At 42.6% G+C, this 19,916-nt stretch overlaps 1 protein-coding gene across 25 annotated transcripts in view; it reads left to right on the forward strand.

The window, feature by feature from the left end:
• LOC118789872 (neurexin-1a) overlaps positions 1-19,916 on the forward strand; it is a 307,259-nt gene that overhangs the window by 250,173 nt on the left and 37,170 nt on the right. For 18 of the 25 annotated variants that reach the window (XM_036546568.1, XM_036546567.1, XM_036546570.1 and 15 more), the window contains 2 exons: positions 4,170-4,259; positions 6,069-6,382. In XM_036546568.1, the coding sequence (XP_036402461.1) occupies positions 4,170-4,259; positions 6,069-6,382 (404 nt within the window). The remainder of the gene's footprint in view (positions 1-4,169; positions 4,260-6,068; positions 6,383-19,916) is intronic. The other 7 variants (XM_036546584.1, XM_036546585.1, XM_036546586.1 and 4 more) reach the window with 1 other exon arrangement.

Here is a 19,916-nt window from a genome sequence, read left to right on the forward strand (position 1 = left end):
GCCTTGACAGCGCTCTCTCTTTCTCTCTCACTTTCTCTCTGCTTTGTGCTCTCCAGTCAGGGATGAGCGCTCAGGGCGCCGCTGGTGAAATCCGCCGCTGCAGGAGATCTAATAGTCAGCCACTGTATGCTGTTGGCAAGGCTGCCAAGTGTAGTACTTTAGCGGAGGGTTTAGGAGTCCTCCGTGACTCTGTTAATGTGTTAAGTCACCGCGGCACTTCGGCGACCAATCATTACTGTCCATTTAAAAATAAACAGCGGCTGTTTTTGTGTGTGTAAAGCTTCTGAAATGTTTTTCTTCCCCGGCTGTTGTTCTCCTTTTGATGTCTGCCCTCTGTTCGGCGGGGCGATTTGCATTTCTGCTCATTTCGTCAGGGGTGCGTCCGTAGGCTTGTAATGAGATAAAGCGCGGCCTTATCGGACCTCTTTATTAACCAAGAACAAATAGCGTGTGGGTCAGGCCGGAGCACCTGAGACGCTCAGGCTCCGCGGTGCAGTCTGGCCCGGCGAGATAAGCGGCCCCGTTCTGGGACCCGGAGCCCGCGCCAGGCAGTGCACCATTCGGTAGCCCAGGTAGATGAATGGGTGCTTGAACACAATCGGGGGGCCCCAGATAATGGCATTGTTAAATAAACCCGCCATCCTTGGCACGCCGTTCCTCGCGGGGAGATCGATACACGATCAGGGCCCGATTACATTCACACTTAATTAACCCAATGTTAAGAAAGATGGAGAGGAGGTTCTGTCTGAGGAGGAAACAAAGACGCTGGGTGCGGGGAGGCGGGAGCGGGGAGGCGGGAGAGGCAGGAGAGACTCGCCAGCGGCTCGCCGGGTATCTGCTGCCCTCAGCTTTGTGAAAGCGCTCTACTTTTGTTCCATATGCTGCGTGAGGAACACTCTCCACATGCCAAGACAGAGAAAGCAAGGCGACCGTACTGTATGCTCCTGGGAAGAAGTGGGACTGCGGGCACCTGTGCCAGGATTCGCTTTGTGTGCATGTATGTGTGTGTGTGTGCCTTTTATCCCCATTCCAGACCTCTCCCTCTTTCTTTCACTCTCTCAGGATTCTCACTTTGTGTTTACACGGCTTGCCAATAGCATGAAAAGGAGACTGTGTACACTTTTTTTTTTAAATCCTGTCATTTTGAAAGAGATTACTCTTTTGTCGGAAGATGTCTGGGAGGCATAAACATACAAATAGAATTTTGACTGTCAAGGCCTCATGGAGGGACGAGGAGAAAGAAGCCGTAAATAAGTGAGGGAATAACAGCGGAGCGAGGGCCGGCGTGTCCCGGGGGCCGCGTCGCGCCGCGTCCTCTCCGACACGCAGCGCCGCTCCCGTCTCTCGTGTCCCACCCCGGGCGCGTCCGCACACCATCGCTGACCCCTTCTCTGCTGGGACGCCGGGGTGTCGGGGAGGGGGCGCTGGCCTCTGTAGGAGCCGGGGTGAGAGAGAGGAGGTGCGACCCACGCCCTCAGCGCTGTCACATGGATGTGACAGAGGTGATGATGCGGCGTCAGCGGCCACACACTCCCAGCAGCCCCTGTGGCCCCTGGTCTCCCATCCCAGTTTTTCATTCCATTTTTTTCCCAGTTATTTTTCTCCCATCATTTATGTTTGGAACCCATGTGACATTTTGGTGGAATGAATATTTCCAAATATGGTACTCCCACACGGTGAGTTTTTTGTCCCTCAAGTTGTGTTAGATTAAACACAGAACAGGTGTGACATTGATTGCATCAAAGCCCAAGTCAATTGTTCATTCACACAGAAGCGCACACATGCATACACATCTTTATTCAGGCTGATAACCTCATAACTATTCCACACACTTCACCTGGGTGCGGTGAGTAAGTCTGCAGCCTCATGTACAGACTGAGAGGAGGTCAGGAGGAGCAGCCGCTGGTCAGCCAGACTCTGGCCCAATCAGGCGCTCTCTGACTCAAGTCGATACCTCATCTTGTGGACAGCATCTCATGCGCATGATAGAAGCATGCTCCATTACACCTGTCAAGGTTGCTGGCTCTCATTCCGCCAGCGTGTAACTCCATGTCCTTATCTGGGAATGCTTGAAGCCTTGTCAAAGTAGAGAAAATAATGGTAAACTGATCGCCATTTGATTTTGATCATTCCACAAGGTGATTTCATTTTTTAAAGGAATGCAGCAGCGTATGTCAGAGAGGCCAGCGCAGAGCGCCTCAAGAATGCAGGTGCGGATGCCCCCAGCCCTGCGGTGGGGCTTTGCAAAATAGCGTTTGAGCAGTGCGCACAGCAAAGGAGCCAGAGTGGCGATCCGTGTCTCTCTAAGGAATGATGTCACAATGTCTCTCTCCCACACTTGGTCTCTCATCGACTCTCCGTCGAGGTCGGCAGCTGTCTCGGCTCTCCCACTTCGCCTCGCCAACTCCTTCATTTCACACAACAGAAAAGGTATTATACGTTGCCTTTACAGTCCGGCGAGAGAGGGAGAGGAAGGCGCTCTCATGCACCCTCTGCTCGGCGCGTGGCACCCCCCTCCCCCTGTCCCCTGCACACATAAAGATGTGATTAAAAGAATTCTCAGCTCCGTCCCTCCATTCAGCTGGGCCGTATTGGGATCCTATTTGGCGTGCCGACCTTTCTCTCTCGTCCGTCCTCGTCTGCCCGCCATTCCACTAAATTACCGTTACTCCCCTGAACCCTACCTGCTCAGACAGAATTAATGCAGCTGGATGTGACAAAACATTGTCAATCTGCTGGAAGAATGAAGCGGCTGGGAATTCAATCTAGGAAGACAATGTCACAGGGGAAAGGCACTCAGACGCACACCGCTGTTCAGGGATTTGTTTCTTTCTTTTGATTTCTTTATTTCTTTTTTTTGTGAAGGCTATTCGTCATGACAAAGGGGATCCAGACATCAAGAAATGTTTCCTCAATCCTGCACTGCCAGATGAACTTCACCATGGCAAATAAAGTTCTCTCTCATTCTCTCCTTCTCTTCTTGTGGGCTCACACAATTTCTTTGTAATTCATGTCATCTTCTCTGCCCACTTAAAGTGAACCTTTTGAGTGCACACACACACACACACACACACATGTATGCACATATACATACACATACATGCACAGTGATGACAGGGAAGACATAAAATTCATTTCAATTTACATGTGAGTTTCCTGCAAACAAATTGTAAGTATTGTATCATTAAACAGGAAAGCATTTTTCATGTTCTGCCTTGTATTTTGCTCAGTGAGGTGCTTTACAACTTCTAATTATTCAGAGGCTCTTATGAAAATGTAGTGTATATTTACAAGAATTCAAATCCACGGGGCACTGGGGTGAACTTCAATAAAATGTGAGAAGATTGCTTCTTGGGTATTGGTAATTATCTCAGTTGTGCAGTCAGCAGTTCCATAAAAAATAGGATATGAGAGAAGGGTTTCTTACTAACAGTATGTGCAGAAACAATATTTTCTCACAGTATGTTGGGTATTGTTTATGCTGAAGTCTGAAGCTTTTGTCAAAGCCACCTCAGTCAGGTTAGCTTTGTTGTATGATGTATGTGTGTGATTCTTTCAGCTACCTAATGATTTCATTTTTTTCCTGTCTTGATTCTGAAAATTTCAAGTCTCCTCATCATTGAATTTACTGTTAATCTATTGTTATCTGCTAATTAGTGTCCTTTCTTAGTGAAGATGGATGAAAATATGTTTGATAGATATCATGTGTTCTTCTCTAAACCACTAACTGGGTGCAAAAGGTTGAATGTATTTTACAAATAATAAATTAAAAAAGATGTTTCTTCTGAGCAATGTTTAACTAGCTAAAAATCTGCCAAAAAAAAGAAAAAAAGTGAAAAAAGAAAATGAAAATGAGAGTATTTTGTAGATATATGATATGTATATGTTTAAATTTGTGGTTTGTGTTGGTTTATAACTTAACATTATTAACTTAGAGGACAGCATACTAATTCTCAATTAATATAGGAATAATTTGTTTGATAAAATAAAATTAAATGATTGAGTGAAAAGGTTTGATCAATGAAATGTTGTAGGTAGCTTTGTTTTTAAACTTCCAAAAACTTACAAAAAACTCTTGTGGCAGTTGTATAGCTCAAGCTTTAAGTATTAACATTTAACCTTTGACCTTACAGATTTTAACCAATGAAATGTCTCTTTAAACTTTAAAGGCAACAATGATAACGAACGCCTGGCGATTGCTAGACAGCGAATCCCATATCGACTTGGTCGAGTAGTTGACGAATGGCTACTCGACAAAGGTAAAAACATTGATTAAAACTTCAAATAAAAATAATTTGAACATAACCAAGTAATACTTTGTAACACCAATAAACCTAAAAAATATAAATGTCCAGTAAAACTAAATAAAACAAAACCATTTAAAACTGCAAAATGTAGCTTGTAATATTTGCACACATTGCATAATAATGTATTCTTCTATTAAGGAACACCAGCTGTTTAATACGTATTTCCTGTTAACTTCAGGTTAAAGGGACTGTAAATATAATTCTAACTCAACTTCCTGAAGTAATATTAACAATATTAACAAAATATCAATAAAGTATTCATAGTCTTGTTGTTCCCTGCTGTAAACATCTAAATGATCAACTAAAAAAAGGTCCAATAAGCAAATCATATATATATTTATATTTATAGTACATTATAATATATATGTATATATATATTATATATATACACACATACTTATATATACATATATACATGTATGTTTTCTATTTACTATGAATGATGGAAACCGCACTGTTTAAACTGATAGCTGTAATAAATAGAGTGCAATATTAATTGGCATCAGAAATGGAGTCCCTTTAACAAATCTTGTAAATATATAGAGGGTATTCAGAAAAAGAAAATGCATTTTAAAAAATCAAAACACTAATTTTTTGCATGCTTTTTATGTCTGTGCTAAAATCTAATTGTATTTCAAATGAAAACTGTCATGATTAGTTTTTTTTTTATTTTTTGTTGTTTATATGATTTGCTCTTCTGTTACTTTTCAATGGAATTAATGCCATGAATGACTCATTTGTTCTGTGCTTCATATTAAAGTCATATTTATGTGTAATATAAATATAGGTTTAAATTCCTTCTGCTCTTGCTAAAAGGCAATCAAAGTTATCATTGGGGTAGAGGAAATAGAGACTGATTTACTAACGTATGCTGTGTCTCAGTTCAGTTCTTACATGGGTGAAAAATACTGCTATTTCAGTTTGTTCTTACCTTAACTGCTCTTAGAGGTCTCTCACTGTATACACATACCATTAATATTTTTAATAAACAAAGATTTTATGAAGTGGAGGCAAACACATCAAAAAGTAAGAAAGATTTTAAGAAATCATTGTGATAATCCAAGAGGCATTTTTAGATATCCTGAGTAGCTGAGCTAGGAAAATATGTCCAAAATATGTTTTTTTTTTTTTATCACTTGGGACACCATGTCATCCATTTTTCAGAGATTAACAGCTTGGGCAGCTACTACACTATTGTGAAATAATTGGGGATAAAATGTGTAATGTAAGATTTATATCAGCTTCATGCAAATGAATATTACAAATGATGAATCACATATATGATATATAAAAAACTACTTTACACAATTATCCTATTAATATGAAAAATGAATTGACTTTTATACTGTATATTACATTACTTTCAATGAAAGCAATTCTGATAAGGCTCTAACAACTAATTTGACTATTTCTTTTTTTCTCTGTAAAATGTTTCATTTTAAAATTGATTTGATTGTCCTTCTAGCAAAACTACATTGATTTAAGACTTGTTCTGAATGTCTTTTTTATTATTATTTTGTAGATATTTTCTAATTTTCTTTGAATCTGCATTTCATAAGCATCCCATCATTGCAACAGGGATAAATTACAGGGGCCAGCACTGGCAACAAGTAATTTATCGCTTTCATTAGCAGCTGGGCAAATAATCCGTCTCTTTCGCCGACGCGATTATTTCTCATCACTCTTCTTTTTCTTTCTCACTGTGAGCGGCAGAGTCCGCAGTTCAGCACTCTCGTATGTGTGTAACGTTGTTTCCTGCAGGGCGGCAGCTTACTATCTTCAACAGTCAAACCACCATAAAAATCGGGGGCCGGGACCGTAGCCGCCCCTTCCAGGGCCAGATGTCCGGCCTCTACTACAACGGGCTGAAGGTATTCAACATGGCGGTGGAGGGGGACCCCAACATCAAGACCGAGGGCAGTGTGCGCCTGGTGGGCGAGTCGCCCTCGTCCATCACGCCCCAGTCCAGCGCCACGGCCAACCGCTCGGAGACGTCCACCTCCATCATGGAGATCACCACGACGACCGCCTCAAGCCGCCGGAGCAAGCAACCGACCCCACGCGAACCCCAGCAGGTCAGTCCCCTTTAAACTCTCCTTAAGATTATCCATTTGCTTGTTCTTTTCCCCTTTGTGTTAGTCTTGTCCAAACCCATTGATTTCCCGTTTCTTGGTCATTGTTTGGTTTTCATTAGTATTAATCTTACCCGTTGCTGAGTTGGTTTTGGTGACAAATTTGCTATTTCTTTTGCATTAGTCCTCCTGTTCCCGGTGTACTGTGCACGTACTGTGTTGATTTTTTTTTTTAGTTCATTTGTGGTCATCGGAGATGTACATTCTCCTTAATGCTGTATGCCACTGCTGTTTTGTTGTGATCCACCAGAGTTCTGTGAAATTTCTTCAGGCAGAGTGGCCAGCAAAGAAGCTATGAAAACATATCACTTTTCAAATGGGCCCTGCTGGTTTAGTTATTGCATCTGAGTTTCATTCTGAGTTGCATGCCACAGCAGTGGCAGGAGGAAGGATCACATCTGATTGATCGCTTCCTTCAAGGTACATTTTATTCATATGCACTCATTGTTATAGCCCTCTAGGTCATGGGTACAATCAAAGCTGTTTCATAACAAAGGTGGAGTGGTAAGTTCTGTTCTATGATGTTGGCAGTTCCTGAAATGGTCATGTGTTGTTGACTTTTAAGTGGCTGGAATAATGTGTGCCCTGTACCATGGCATACAGTGAGTTAAAAGCAGTTTCCGTGCAGACAGACACAGAGCAGATGGCCGGGTTTCATGCGGGTCAGTGAAGACGGTGGGCTTTTATCTCTGTTAGATTCTTTGTGCGTGTCCTGGGCACGGGGACCGGGGGAGCGGTGACTTCCTCAAGTGTTGTTGTCCTAAAGCAGGTGACGATGACAGAGCCCAGAGTGCACTTCCAGCCCACTCACTGCAGAACAAGAAAGGAAGGCCTTTGAAAAAGGCAATAGCACTTAATCCAGCAAGCGTTCGGGGCCCTGTGGTGATCGCGTGTTTGGGAAGAAAAGAAAGAACAGAATTGGGTTGCTTTCATACTGGATTGGTAGGCCAGAGGCCTGGACGCTTTGCCCCCTCAGGGTGTGGCTAATAAGCTTGAAGGAATCACTGGGCTATGCTTGATTGGAGGTGAGTCAAAGCCATTTCCATGGCCATTCTTCTACCAAGCCAATATCCGCAAACAGCAATGGAGAATAGGTTTTTTTTATAGACAGCCTCCTAAGGATGTTAACGTCTTTTCTTTGCATTCTTTGATGATGTACTCAACCGTGACTGCAGAAAGTAAGTGCTAGATGTTTTTTTGTTGAAAGGTACTTATGAGTCAACTAACTGGCAAGACCAGTTAAACCCTGTAATCTTAGGAGATTATAGATTGTTTATGGTGTTGTGAATTTTATTGAAGAAAAAAAACCATAAAAAATGGAGACATTAGATAAGGTAAATAAATAACAGGTATTCTTTTGGATTCTTTTATGTTTCCACCCTCCATGAAAGGGTTAAGGTTGGTCACAGGAACTGATCATTAATGCTCCAGAAAACAACATTATCAATGCCTCAATTTGTTTTTTGATTTATGTTATGGTTGCTTGTATATATAGTCATTCTGCCGAATTACTGTATTCACTCACACTGTACTCAGCCAGTAATAGCTTGAGGGAATCGTTTTGAATGAGATTTTAATTGCCAGCATGTTCAAAGTGGCGTTACAATAACCAATTAACAACTGAACACAACTCCCCTTCGAGAACTAAATATAATGCTGTGCATTGAAAAAAACTGAAAAACATAACCATAAAATGGACCAATGGTTTAAAGATGTATGGTGTTGTATCATGCAAATTAACACAGAAAATTAACACTGGAAGACTGGAGCAAAAATAACCAGTTACAGAAGCAGAGTAGGCATTCAGTTGGTTGGACCGATTTGCTGTTTCCTTTATTCCTTTGTTAAGTGTTGCAACAGAGCACATTTCCCTTTTCATCATCTTTAAGCTAGAATATTTCAGCCAACATTACACTGAGGTCTTTGAAGTCTGTCAGATTCAGACTACTGTATTACAGCAACATCAGACAAAAAGGAGATTCACAAACATCCTCACCATCAGGATCATAAGCTAATGTGAGCATGACTCATTGCATAGACAGTGTGGGACCAACACATTTTCACTTAAGCATATGGTATCTTTGACTTTGTCTGATTTTTTTTTTTTTTTTTTTTTTTTGAAAAGGCACAGATCCCAAATTCTCACCAACACCTTGTACTGGAGCATACGTCTCTAGGGAACTTAACTCTGGAAATGTGCTGGGGTCAGCTGAATGTAAAGACCAAACTGCACCCTGCAAAATTACAGAGTCCAATCAGTTGCAGTACCAGTAGGCAGTAAAGGGCCTTCTGAAGGAAAATCCACCCGCCCTACCACGGACACTAAACCCACTAAATATAAGGGAAGATCACTATCAAATTGAGCAGCAATATACCGAATCAACAGACAGTCTGAACACTCTTCTTGTTCTTCTGCAGCCTCCAGCACTAATATTTTTCCTTGTCTTTGACATTCAGCTCCATCAGCAGAGACTTTTTGAATTTTTGGCAAGAAATGCGACAATAGCTCATTCTTAAGAGTCCTTCTTGAAGATGGACTGAGATTTTTTTGTGCTCCTTCGTAATCGCTGGCAACAAAAACAGCTCTCTTCAGTCCATCACTTTTATGTTTATACAAATATGTTATAATACTCTTTGGATTAACTTTCTTACCTTTTAAAATAACTGCTTGACTTTGCTTGACTTGCACCAGTGATCAAACAGTTTATGTATCTTCTGTCTGAGCCTACCCTAATTTTCTAGTCCGAGTGAAAAACTCCTGTTGTGGCCTGATGATGTCATAATTCCATAACAACTCATCTTCAGCAAACTGTTCAAGGTGGAATATACTTCCTGCCCTTTTTTGCCTATAAAACTAGTTAGAACAAGTAAGGGCTAATATTTGGGGGCATTTTAGGTTAGATTCCTTTTTGCATGTTGTAACACCTGGCATGATATTTGTGTTTCTGTTTTACTGGTGTACATTCATAGTTAATGAGCTCTGATTGGCGAGTCATTGCCTGTCAGTCAGCTGTTCTAATGGAAGTGAAATCAGAATTGGAGTATTTTAATTTTCCTGTGAAAGTTTGTGAGTAGTGTTAGAATGTTGTTCAGGAGTTCTGATGCTTCTGTTGGAGGCATGAACTGGAATCAGAAAGCTCTTTCCATTTTTGGAATCATGATGTTCTGTCCAGCCTGCTCGCTCCACGTAAGAAAGCCTGGTCCTTTGCAGTGACCTAAATCCAAGAAATGGCTTTTGTGAGCAGGTGCCTCTCTCTCTCGGCCCTCATTTGAGCAGAGAGCCAAGACAGGCCAGCTGGCATCTGATAGCCTGGAATCCACCATGTATCTCACAGTCAAACTGGGACCCGCACACTCTTTGGTCTTTCAAGGTTTCGTTTATTTTCAGTAACACCAAAAATGAAGTTCTGGCACTGATAGCATCCAAAGCCTTTATCCCCTTCCCTGGCACCCCATGCCAAAAGGACTGCCTCTCCACAGGCAGGGTTCAGCATTCCAATCCATATCAGCCAGTACGAAGCCCTCTGGTTTATTTTCATCAGGCTGGGTACGGCTTACTCAACCTCTGAGGTCACAGAAGTATAAGGAGATTCTCTGCAGCCCTGTTGGTTCAGATGTTTCTGGCTTTGACATGCATATGCAGAGGGAGAGTGCAAGCGTCATGCTCGCTGGCAGCCCATGCTTGCCATTTTTAGCTTGCGAGAGAGAGAGAGAGAGAAAGAGAGAAAGAGACAGGGAGAGCGAATGAGGCTCAACTGAGCAGAAAATACCAATCCCGTCATTTACTCCCAAACCGTAAATAACGATTTTGTAAAATACAGATTTTGAAAGTGCTCTCCCAGGCCTGAGAGTGGCAGAAGACGCATATAATCAATGTGCAAAATCAGACATTCACCGTAATTGCAGCCTTAATAATATGGCGTAATAATTACAGATCAGTGAGGAAACTGACAATGATTGACGGGGAAAAAACAGCTTGATATGGCAGAGGCCCTATTCCGTAAATACATTGGTTTCTCCAAAATAAACAGCTGCTTGTGTAAAACTGGACTTAACCTGGGCCTGTCCCCTTCCCCACAAAAACTTGCACATTAGTGAAAGAGGTCTAGATAAGTTGGAAAGGCCAATGCTACATTTTAAAAAGTATATAATTTTTTCTCGAAGGATTGTTATATCAAAAGACAGGCATTGCTCTGTCATGTTTCAAATAAGTGTTCCATATAAGGTGCGGAACCTCACAACATTATTGTGAGACCTTGAGCGTATTCAAACAAACTCTTCCAGACACTTGGCTCTTTGTACAGAAACTGATTTAGTTTCACAGAGACATGTGCTCTGGAGCGTAGCCTTGATGAGCAGCACCACGCATTGCGATGGGTGGCACACAAAAGCCATGAGCAGTATAGAAATATATTTATGAAAGCATTCTGCTCTAGCTCCTTTAATTAAAATGCTCTGTGAATGCGCCTTGCCTCAGTAGACATATTCACTAGGTAATACGGGGCCTGCTCTTTCAACGTTGTTGTGCAACTGCTTGAGCTATTCAGAAATAAGCAGTGTAAAACTGGAGAATACGTGGATTAAATCCTGTAAATAAAAGTGATAGATGATGTAATAAAGCCTAGAACCCCTTAAACCACATTACTTCACCTTGATTTGTAAATCTGGAATTACATAAATAAAAAAATAATAACAGAATAATAAAAATAAAAAACTGAATTACATAAATACATTCTTTTTAAAAACATTATTTAAGAATATGCTGTCAAATTTTGCGATTTGAATTGGCGGGCATTTGCACCCATCTTTAGTATACTGCATGTGCAAGTCCAAATACTGATTGATATGAAGTGATGTCCTCAAAATCAATAGTGTGCTTATTGCACGCTGGCATGTCACACAAAGGAGGAAAACCCATCTGTCTCTTTCTTCTTTACATAAAAGGAGGCCTATTCATTAAGCTCTCTTCGTGATAACAGGCTCAGTCCGCTACCTGTATTTCTCTGCTGACGTTCACAGATCTGGAGCATGCTGCAGCTTGGCTGTAGAGGCTGCCATGCTGTTTATGGGGAAGAACAGGAGCCCACTATGCAGCACTGGGTCGTCCCACAATGCCTTGCTGCAGGAAGCATGAAAGAGGAAGACGAAGTATATCTCCACAGACGTGCAGATGACTAATAAGATGAGAGACTAAATCTGTTCTGAGTCCTCAAACCTCAAGGTGTTTGTTTTGAGAAAAATGTGAGTGGAGGAAATGGGTGTGCATGAGCGAAATGAGCATGCTGACGCATTCTGACATCCATAAAAAATAGTTTCATTAGATTCTTTGGAACTTTAAATTAGGAAGTGTATATTGTACAGCAGGGGTGGGAGCACATGGTCACCTGCATAATCTTGGCAGAAAAATAAATCCAGTTGATTTATTGAGATCTTGAATGGAATAAAAAAGGAACGGATCTCCAATGCATCAGGACCAGGGTGACCCACCGCAGGTCCCGTCCTGTTTGTGTATCCCACTGTCTCCCCATGCTCTACCAGGTTTCCCTGGTCAGGGGATCACTGTCGTTTCTTGGATGCGACTTGTTCCCAAACCTTCTCCACCAGCAGCACCATCCCATAAATATACATGAAGATGCTGATTTTGAATTATTAATTTCCCTTAGTTTAGTGCAAGTGGCCTTGGCTCTGATGGATTTCCCCTTGCTTCCGGACTGACTGGAGGACAGGCTTGTCATTAGGGCTCACTGCTCCCCATTAGCAACCTTTAGTAAGAGACTAATCTTAATCTGGCAACTATCTCAAGCACGTATCAGCAGCAGTAAATTGGAGATATATGTTTGATTTGTTGCTCATTTATTTACTTACATTCATATTTTATAAACTGCAGTAGATGATTGAAAAACATCACCAATGGTTTCCATGATAAACATGTCATTGCATTGCATACAGTTATTGCTTTCATCTTTGACATACATGAAAAATATGAGTATTCCCAGCTGTCATATATACAGAATTACATACATGCATAAATAAAGCAAACTGTACATGAAGTAGCTATATTCCAGCCATATTCTTTGTGTGCTGTTGACTGGGGAATGCACAACTCACACACTTTGCATAAGTAGGCAGAGCTGTGGTGCACTCGAAGACATGGCAGAGGTGTGAAAATGGAGATTTAGAGCAACACGTAAAGAAGCAGGATGAAAGGTGTTGACCGGCAGAGGAGAAGTGGCCAGAGGTAGTACATACAGGCCAGAAAGGAAGGGATAGAGTGTGTGCTGGGTGGAGAGGTGGGGGTTTGGGCAGCAGGAGGTGAATTAGTTAAAGAGCTAAAGTTAAAGAGATGAGGTGATGAGAGAGGATGAGAAGGGAGACCTCTTCAAGGTTCAGGATGCATGATAGTCTACTTTCTTCTGCATAGCTACCCCTGTGTGTAGGCCAACAATCCTCACCGGGCATACGTGGGGCACTAGCATCACGGGTCCCTCTTCCACCCCTTTAAAAGACTCACAGGAGAGAGAGACGCTCCCCCTAGCCCGTGACACAAATAACTGCCTTCCCAGTTGACTATGCTTTTCTAACCGCGTCCCCCCGGCCTCTGACACCCACACACCCACAGCCTGTCTCTCACTGTTCGGCGCATGCTGTCTTTCTCTGTGCCCCCTCCTTGATCACCGGAATCCCGTCCCCCCACACACACCTCTCCCGCCATCCCGCATGTCTTCTGTGCGCTCTTCTGAGCAGCCGAGGAAATGATGAACTGAAATGATGCATCCGGAGTTTCAGAGAGACAAGGAGATTGACAACAAGTTGAAGTGGCCTGGAATAACTGAGAAGGGAGACAGTCGGCATTTGATTGTCAGAATAATAGTAAATGCAGAATGATGGATGGGGACACCCTTTTACATTTTACATGGTAAGGGTTTTCTGAAGGTTCATTCAGAAAAAAGAGAGAGAGAGAGAGAGAGAAATTGAATGAGAGAGTGATGAAGAGTGGGAATTGATCAGATTTTAGAAACTGAGATTATTCATGGGCATCATCACACAGGAAGCTTTCCCCCTGCCTCCCCCGTTGAGCCACTTGTGCTCCCACCACGGTTCTTCCCTCTTTTAGCGGTTCTGTTTGTTTGTGTTTTGTACTTTCCTCTTCTCTCAGAGGAGAGGACAGAGCGCCGCATGAGCCGCGCTGCCGTGCCCTAATGAAGCGTCAGCTTCCTGTAACCACGGCAGCATCAGTCAATTAGGCCCGAGCGCGGTGCTGACACACCGTCTGCACGGAAGGCGCGGGGAGCTGTCTGAGCGAAAGGAGCAGGCCGTGTTGACACTGCGGCGACACCTGATCTGATCGGGGATTCATTAGGTATCGCAGACACCTAGGATCCTCAGGGCCAAGCCTCCCCTCCCCCCTTGCCCGCGGCACAACACTTGCTCTTTCCCACATAATTCTCTAAAGTCTCGCACTAATTTGAAATTTCGTTTTTTTTTTTCCACTGGTCTTTTGAAAAATGGGCTGGTGCTTTGTTTGGCTTGACAGATGGCCTGCTTCCCTTTAAATAAATCTGCCGCTCTGATGCCGCAGACATGAGTAATGGAAGGCAGAGGAGCAGGCGAAACGGACATTTTGAGCGATGGGGTTAGAGGATAAATAATGCATGTGGCAAAAACACACTTGTTCCTCTGGCCACCCAAGGCTGTCAATGGAAAGAGGTAACAGCACGTTCATTTTTTTGTTGTTGTTGTTGTTTTTCTTTGACAGCCAAAGGGGTCATTTCTTACTCACTCTCTTCCTAGAAATACTAAATCAGTTCTACTCTTCAAAAAAAAGAGAGAAAAAATACATAGATAAATGACCAAAGAAATGTGACATGCATACTTTCATGTTTAATTCCATTAACCTGGTACTGTATGTTCACATCCTGTTCAATATTGACAAATTGAAAGTAAACAGTAAAACACATATTGATGGATGTCATTGTTACGAATGAGAAGAACTTTTGGACAAATTGGCCCTAAAAGATATATTGACTTTTTTTTTTGCTATGCCAGAACTCGTGTTCAATCAAGACTACAGAAGAAAAAGGAGAAAAAGAAAGAAAGATGGAGAGGGGACAGAGAGAAGCACTGAAACAGAATAATCTTTTATCAAAGTTACTGTGCGGGTAGATGAGGGACCACGCTGCCACTCTCTCTGCACGCCAACACATGCAGCACAGTCACCTCTGGAGGGGCCAACACGTGGCTGTGACAGTGATGTATCTACTGCTGCGCTCAACTGTATTATCTGGCCTGGGGAGTGCAAGGACATAAATAACACAGGTACACACAGCCTCTCTGACCTGTCTCTGCTGCTGCCCCTCAGATCATGGCAGAGCCAGGTGTGGGCGAGGAGAAGCTGGTGGAGAAACAGGCTCTCAGAGAGAGTAGGCGAGGTAGCCCGGGAGAGAAAGGGTGCACAGATTGGATTGAGTGGTCAGAGAGGCAGTGGGTGAGCACAGGTGTGATTGGGTGGCCCCAAAGAGTGTGAAAGAGACAGGGTGGCTCCTTGTAGATGGTGACTGACAGAGAGACGGACAGACAGACAACTTGGCCTTGTTAAAAGGTACTGCTTAGTGAACTCCGTCACGGATCAGATGAAATCGCTCCAGTGACCCACCCACCAGACCTTCTCGTGAATGTTTAGGTTGAGTGTTTGTCCACTGCGTTTACATCCCACAGAAAGCAGAGAATCTCCTCTGACACCTGCAATTTTTATTGCTCGATATTATAACTGCATGTCAGAATAATTTTGCTCTTTGCATCAACACTGATTAAATGTATCACACTTAATTAGTGCGACACAGAAGAGCCTCACAGGCAGAGCTATGCTTTTCAATGAGGTTCAAACAATATTCTGTATTACAAGCTGTATTATCCTAGTCAGTTTTCATCTCTGTACTGTATACTGTATGTTCAAGACCATGCAAATACACAGCTATTATTCAAGATTTGTTTTTGCAGGATCAGGAAGCTTGCTGAAGTGACGATACACATTGATTTCTCTACTAAAAATAATGTGCCCAGAATACCTCTAAATTTCTTTTTTCTAAGTTAAACTCTTTTTGTGGGAGCAGCATGGTGGTAAGGCAAAGACCCTTTCCACTTCAGCAACACAATCCCTAGATGCAGCACTTATGTGGAGGTACCGTTACTTGTCCCCCATTCTTTCGACTTTCCTCTCCTCACTACTCGTCTAAAAAAGTATGTTGCTAGTCTAGTTTATGTAACGAGGAGGGGCTTTGAGCCCCCCTCCCCCCGACCTTCCTGCTGCAGTTCTCTCAAGCTTCTAAGAACAAGAAAAGAAATGGCTTTCCCAACCAGCCATTGTGCTTTGGTTATGCAAGTATTTCCCCCGTAGGAGTAAGGTCTTTATGAACTCCAAATGTTATTTTTCTGCCAGGGTGAGCAAAGCTGCAAAGCTAACCATCTTTTTCTATCAAATATTAAACTTAAAGTGTGGTGGATCAGGGAGTGTAGGTTTATAACAATATAAATGCAAAACCGTAGCCGTTCAGGGTAAGGTGATTAAAGGATATTTTTTCCTCCTTTTTCATTTTCTTATTAAATTGTTGTCAGATTGGGGGGACATGTTGTTGGTGAGTGGTTCATTCTGAGGATGCTGGCAGTGAGGAGATGGGCGAGGGGGCAGGGGTTGAAATGCCGCCCATGTTGCTTCCGGCTTTTGGTGGGCTAATTTGGAATGCCCTTCATCTCCTCTCATTCTCTCTTTCTATCTACCACACTCTTTTTTAGCCCTTGCTCTCAAATTCAAATCCAAATGTGCTTTGACTGTAACTTTGACGGCATGACTGTAAAAATACTGCATTACAAAAGTAATGGATTTAGAATTAATAAAAAGCAAGCAGGCTACTAGTGTGTGATTTATCACTAAGGGATGAAAAACATTTACAAATCTCTACTTTTTCTGTCTCTTTCACTCACAAATACACACACACGCGTGCGCGCGCACACACACACACACACACACACACTTGGGACCAGAGTGCATGGTTTGCACCTGTCTGTGCTCCTTTGTGTGTTGTTGTGTTGAAGTAATTGGTCAAAGTTAGCAGCTGTTTCCTTTTCCAAATGGTGCTTCTCTTGATGGAAAAAGAACAAAAAACATGCCTTTTACACTACAGCATTCCGAGCACATGGCCAGGACAATTAGGTCAATGCATATTATTGCAGCAATTAAATACCCAAAAAGTACCTCTTCTGCTGCAGGTATGGGTACATTCATTTTAATAAACCAACCTCAGCAAGTGAGCATCTTAATTGGGAGGTTCATTCCAGCTCCATTCAAAAGAACAATAAAAAAGTAATTACAGCTAAATCAAAAGTTGAACCTGAGAAGAAGAAGAAAAAAAGATTTGAAACATCTTTAATGTGCTTAAAAACAGCTAGTCTATATTGCTTTAAAATGGAAAACACAATAACTGCTGTCGTTCCTTGCTTTTCTTATCAGGCGGAATGGGAGGCTTTTGAGTCTCTTCAATGCAGTCATCAAAAAGGGATAAACTGCAACACATATCTATAATTAGGGCTGACCTACATACATATTTTGTTTCTCCTCCCCGCTGCTCAACAAACAGTCCAGTCGTGTTCTGAATTTGTTGTGTAAATACTGCACTTTTTAAATTGTCTTTTTTAATTTATGTATTTGTTTCATTGACTCATTTCTCTTTGCATATGTTCTATTTTTTTTTATTTATTTATTTCTGGATCATTATTTGCGTTAAGAGTCCTCCTTACTCACACTGGAAACTAAATACTCACCATTTAACATCTTACAAGTGTGCCTGAAGCCATCTCTATAGCAGTGTTCAGCAAATCTGTTTACTGCTGAATTATGGGCACTGGGTGTTCCTTCGCCCAAGGGCGGAACACATGATTCAAACCTCTGACCATCTGGTTATGCTTCCAGTGTTCACTAGCCCTCGCTGCTTCTCCAGCAGCGATCGTCAACATTTTAGAGCCGTCTTTCTTCCCTTTCTGGGATTGAGCTTCTGACCTTTAGAAAAGACTGGGATAATGGGATCACTGTGGTGAGAGATTTGGCTCGTGGTCCAAGCTGGTCTTGAACCAGAGGTCTTTGCAGCACAGATTCCAGTAAGAGGCCACTTTGGCACTCTGAGGATTCTGGGGGTCTGACTCAAGGAACTGAAGGGCACTTTGTGACAGACAAATGCAGAGCAAATCTGTTTGCATCCAAATGACTTCCTCATTTGTTTTATAATTTAGAGGTTTTGTTCTTTTCCCTGTGCTCTGCATTCTATAGGTATGATGAGATAGACTTGCTCATAAAGCGTCTGACCCATCCAGCAGTAACCTTGTACTTGATCCTTGTTTTTTTTTTCACCCCGACCAAAGGTCCACGCATGGGCCCCATTGCTGAAGTGTCCATCCCAACCCTGGAGTGTAGTAGAGTATGTCCTCAGCAGCATGTCATACTCAGTGCTTCTCACTGTTCCCACTAATTGACCAGAAGGCTGTGAGAGGGACTGGGATCTTGTCCAGGAGCCATACCCACATCACACATAATTTGGCTTTTTCTCTAAACCCAACAATCCCTGAAACGTTTGGATCTGGTTTCCAAAGGGTCATGGTTTTCTGCGGCTTTAGAGGCTATAGCTTATAGGTTTAAAACAGGTGCATAAATGAAAAGAAAGGCACTAACTGCATTCATAAAAGATCTTCAGTTTACATTTCTGAGGGTAAAATATTCAAAACTGTTGGCACACTGGCCACAATCAGTGAAATGATGTTGCTCTCCTGGCAACCTTTTTTGGCTCTGCACTGCCATTCTGATCTCTGCTCAGAATGCTTTCCCTGTTTTAAAGGGTTTTAATGATTTTGAGTGTGTTCGTTTGTGGTTTTCATTTTTAATGTTCATAAAATTATCATGAGGAGAAAGAAATAAAACTATTCTCAGGAGCAGCTATTATGGCGCATTATTTGAGTCTGAGTCAAGTATCCACCAAGTCTCAGTATACCTCATGTCTGTTCCAGAGACAGAAAGCAGGGAGGGAGGAGGGGGGGGGGGGGCAGGGGGAGAGAAAGAGAGAGAGAGAGAAAAGGAAAGTGAGAGATCTGGGACAGAAGCAGCAGGTACCACTGCTCCGCAGATGTGCATGTGTGGATCAAAAGCTCAGCTCTGCCTCTGTGCAGTGACACAGCAGGCAGCAGCATCTGGATTAGCATGTTATTACAGTGCTGCTGAAGGAGCAGCGCTGACAGCCAGGTGAGGGCTCTGAGCCACCATGCTGTGTTCCCCCATTCAGCCCATTGTAACGGAGACATGGACCTGACCTTGCCAGGTATCCGCAAACTTCCACTTGTTATGGTTTAAAGTGTAGTCAAGGCCTTGCGTTTGTGACAGATCATATGAGTACAAAAGAATTACCTTCATTCACTCCTTTGTGAGTTGTGCTGTCGAGCCCAGATCGTCAGCTGTCTGAGGTGTGAAATGGAAAATGCCTGTGTCAGTGCACGCCAGCCACCCTCTCACACTTCTCTCTCTGGAGAAAAGCTATATTGATTACTTTGGCAACAATTACTGATAGGCTCATGTCCATGACAGATTTCTCATTCAGCGTGTTCCATTGCTTCAGTTTTATTTTACATTCTTATTAGTATTATATCAATGTAGATGTTTTTGGGAAAAGATAACCTCCGCTTCGCTGCCTCAGACCTGTGGAGCAGGCTGGAGATTGATATCACCACATGTGTGGGAGAGGAACTAATCCATCGCCATGGAGAGGACTCCACCAATTGGAATTCGCAAAGCCTTCCAGGTCTTCCTCCAGTGAAAATTGCTTCTTTTGAAGTCTGAAGCATGGTGTTGTAAGCCCTGCCTGCTCTAGGTAAAGTAAATATTTTAAAGGTTGAAGTGTATTATTATTGTTAAAAGGCTGGCTTCTTCAGATGGCCTCAGGGTAATAGCTGGCCAAGCCACAAAAGGGGGAAAGTGTCTCGTGGCCAAGCTGACTGTTGGAGAGTATGTTCTGGGAGATTGACAGAGATAAGTCCCTCAGGGGTTAACAAAGAAACACATTTGTACTGGAATATATGCATGGGAAAGGCCAAAATTCAGTTTAGTCCACTTTAATTTTATTTGAATTCTTGAAACACAAGTGAATAAGAGTCAACATCGTTGTTTAGGGTTGAGATGTTGCTGTCTATATTTATATCACATGCAACATTTTGTCACCTGCATGTGTACAAGGAATGCCTGAGGTCTTGATGAGGTCTTCAAAGATATCCCTTCTACACAAGTGATGCAAGATTTGTTTTGGGAGTGGAGTGCCCCCTTAAATGAAGTAATGCAGTGAAAATGAGGTGACTTGACTGAGCCTTGCTAGTATTGTGCACCATTGTGATCCAATTCACAATCATTACCTTTACTGAGAATTAACCTATAGCATTGACAAAGATGAAG

Source organism: Megalops cyprinoides, chromosome 15 (assembly GCF_013368585.1).
Source record: "Megalops cyprinoides isolate fMegCyp1 chromosome 15, fMegCyp1.pri, whole genome shotgun sequence".
Lineage (NCBI taxonomy): Eukaryota > Metazoa > Chordata > Actinopteri > Elopiformes > Megalopidae > Megalops > Megalops cyprinoides.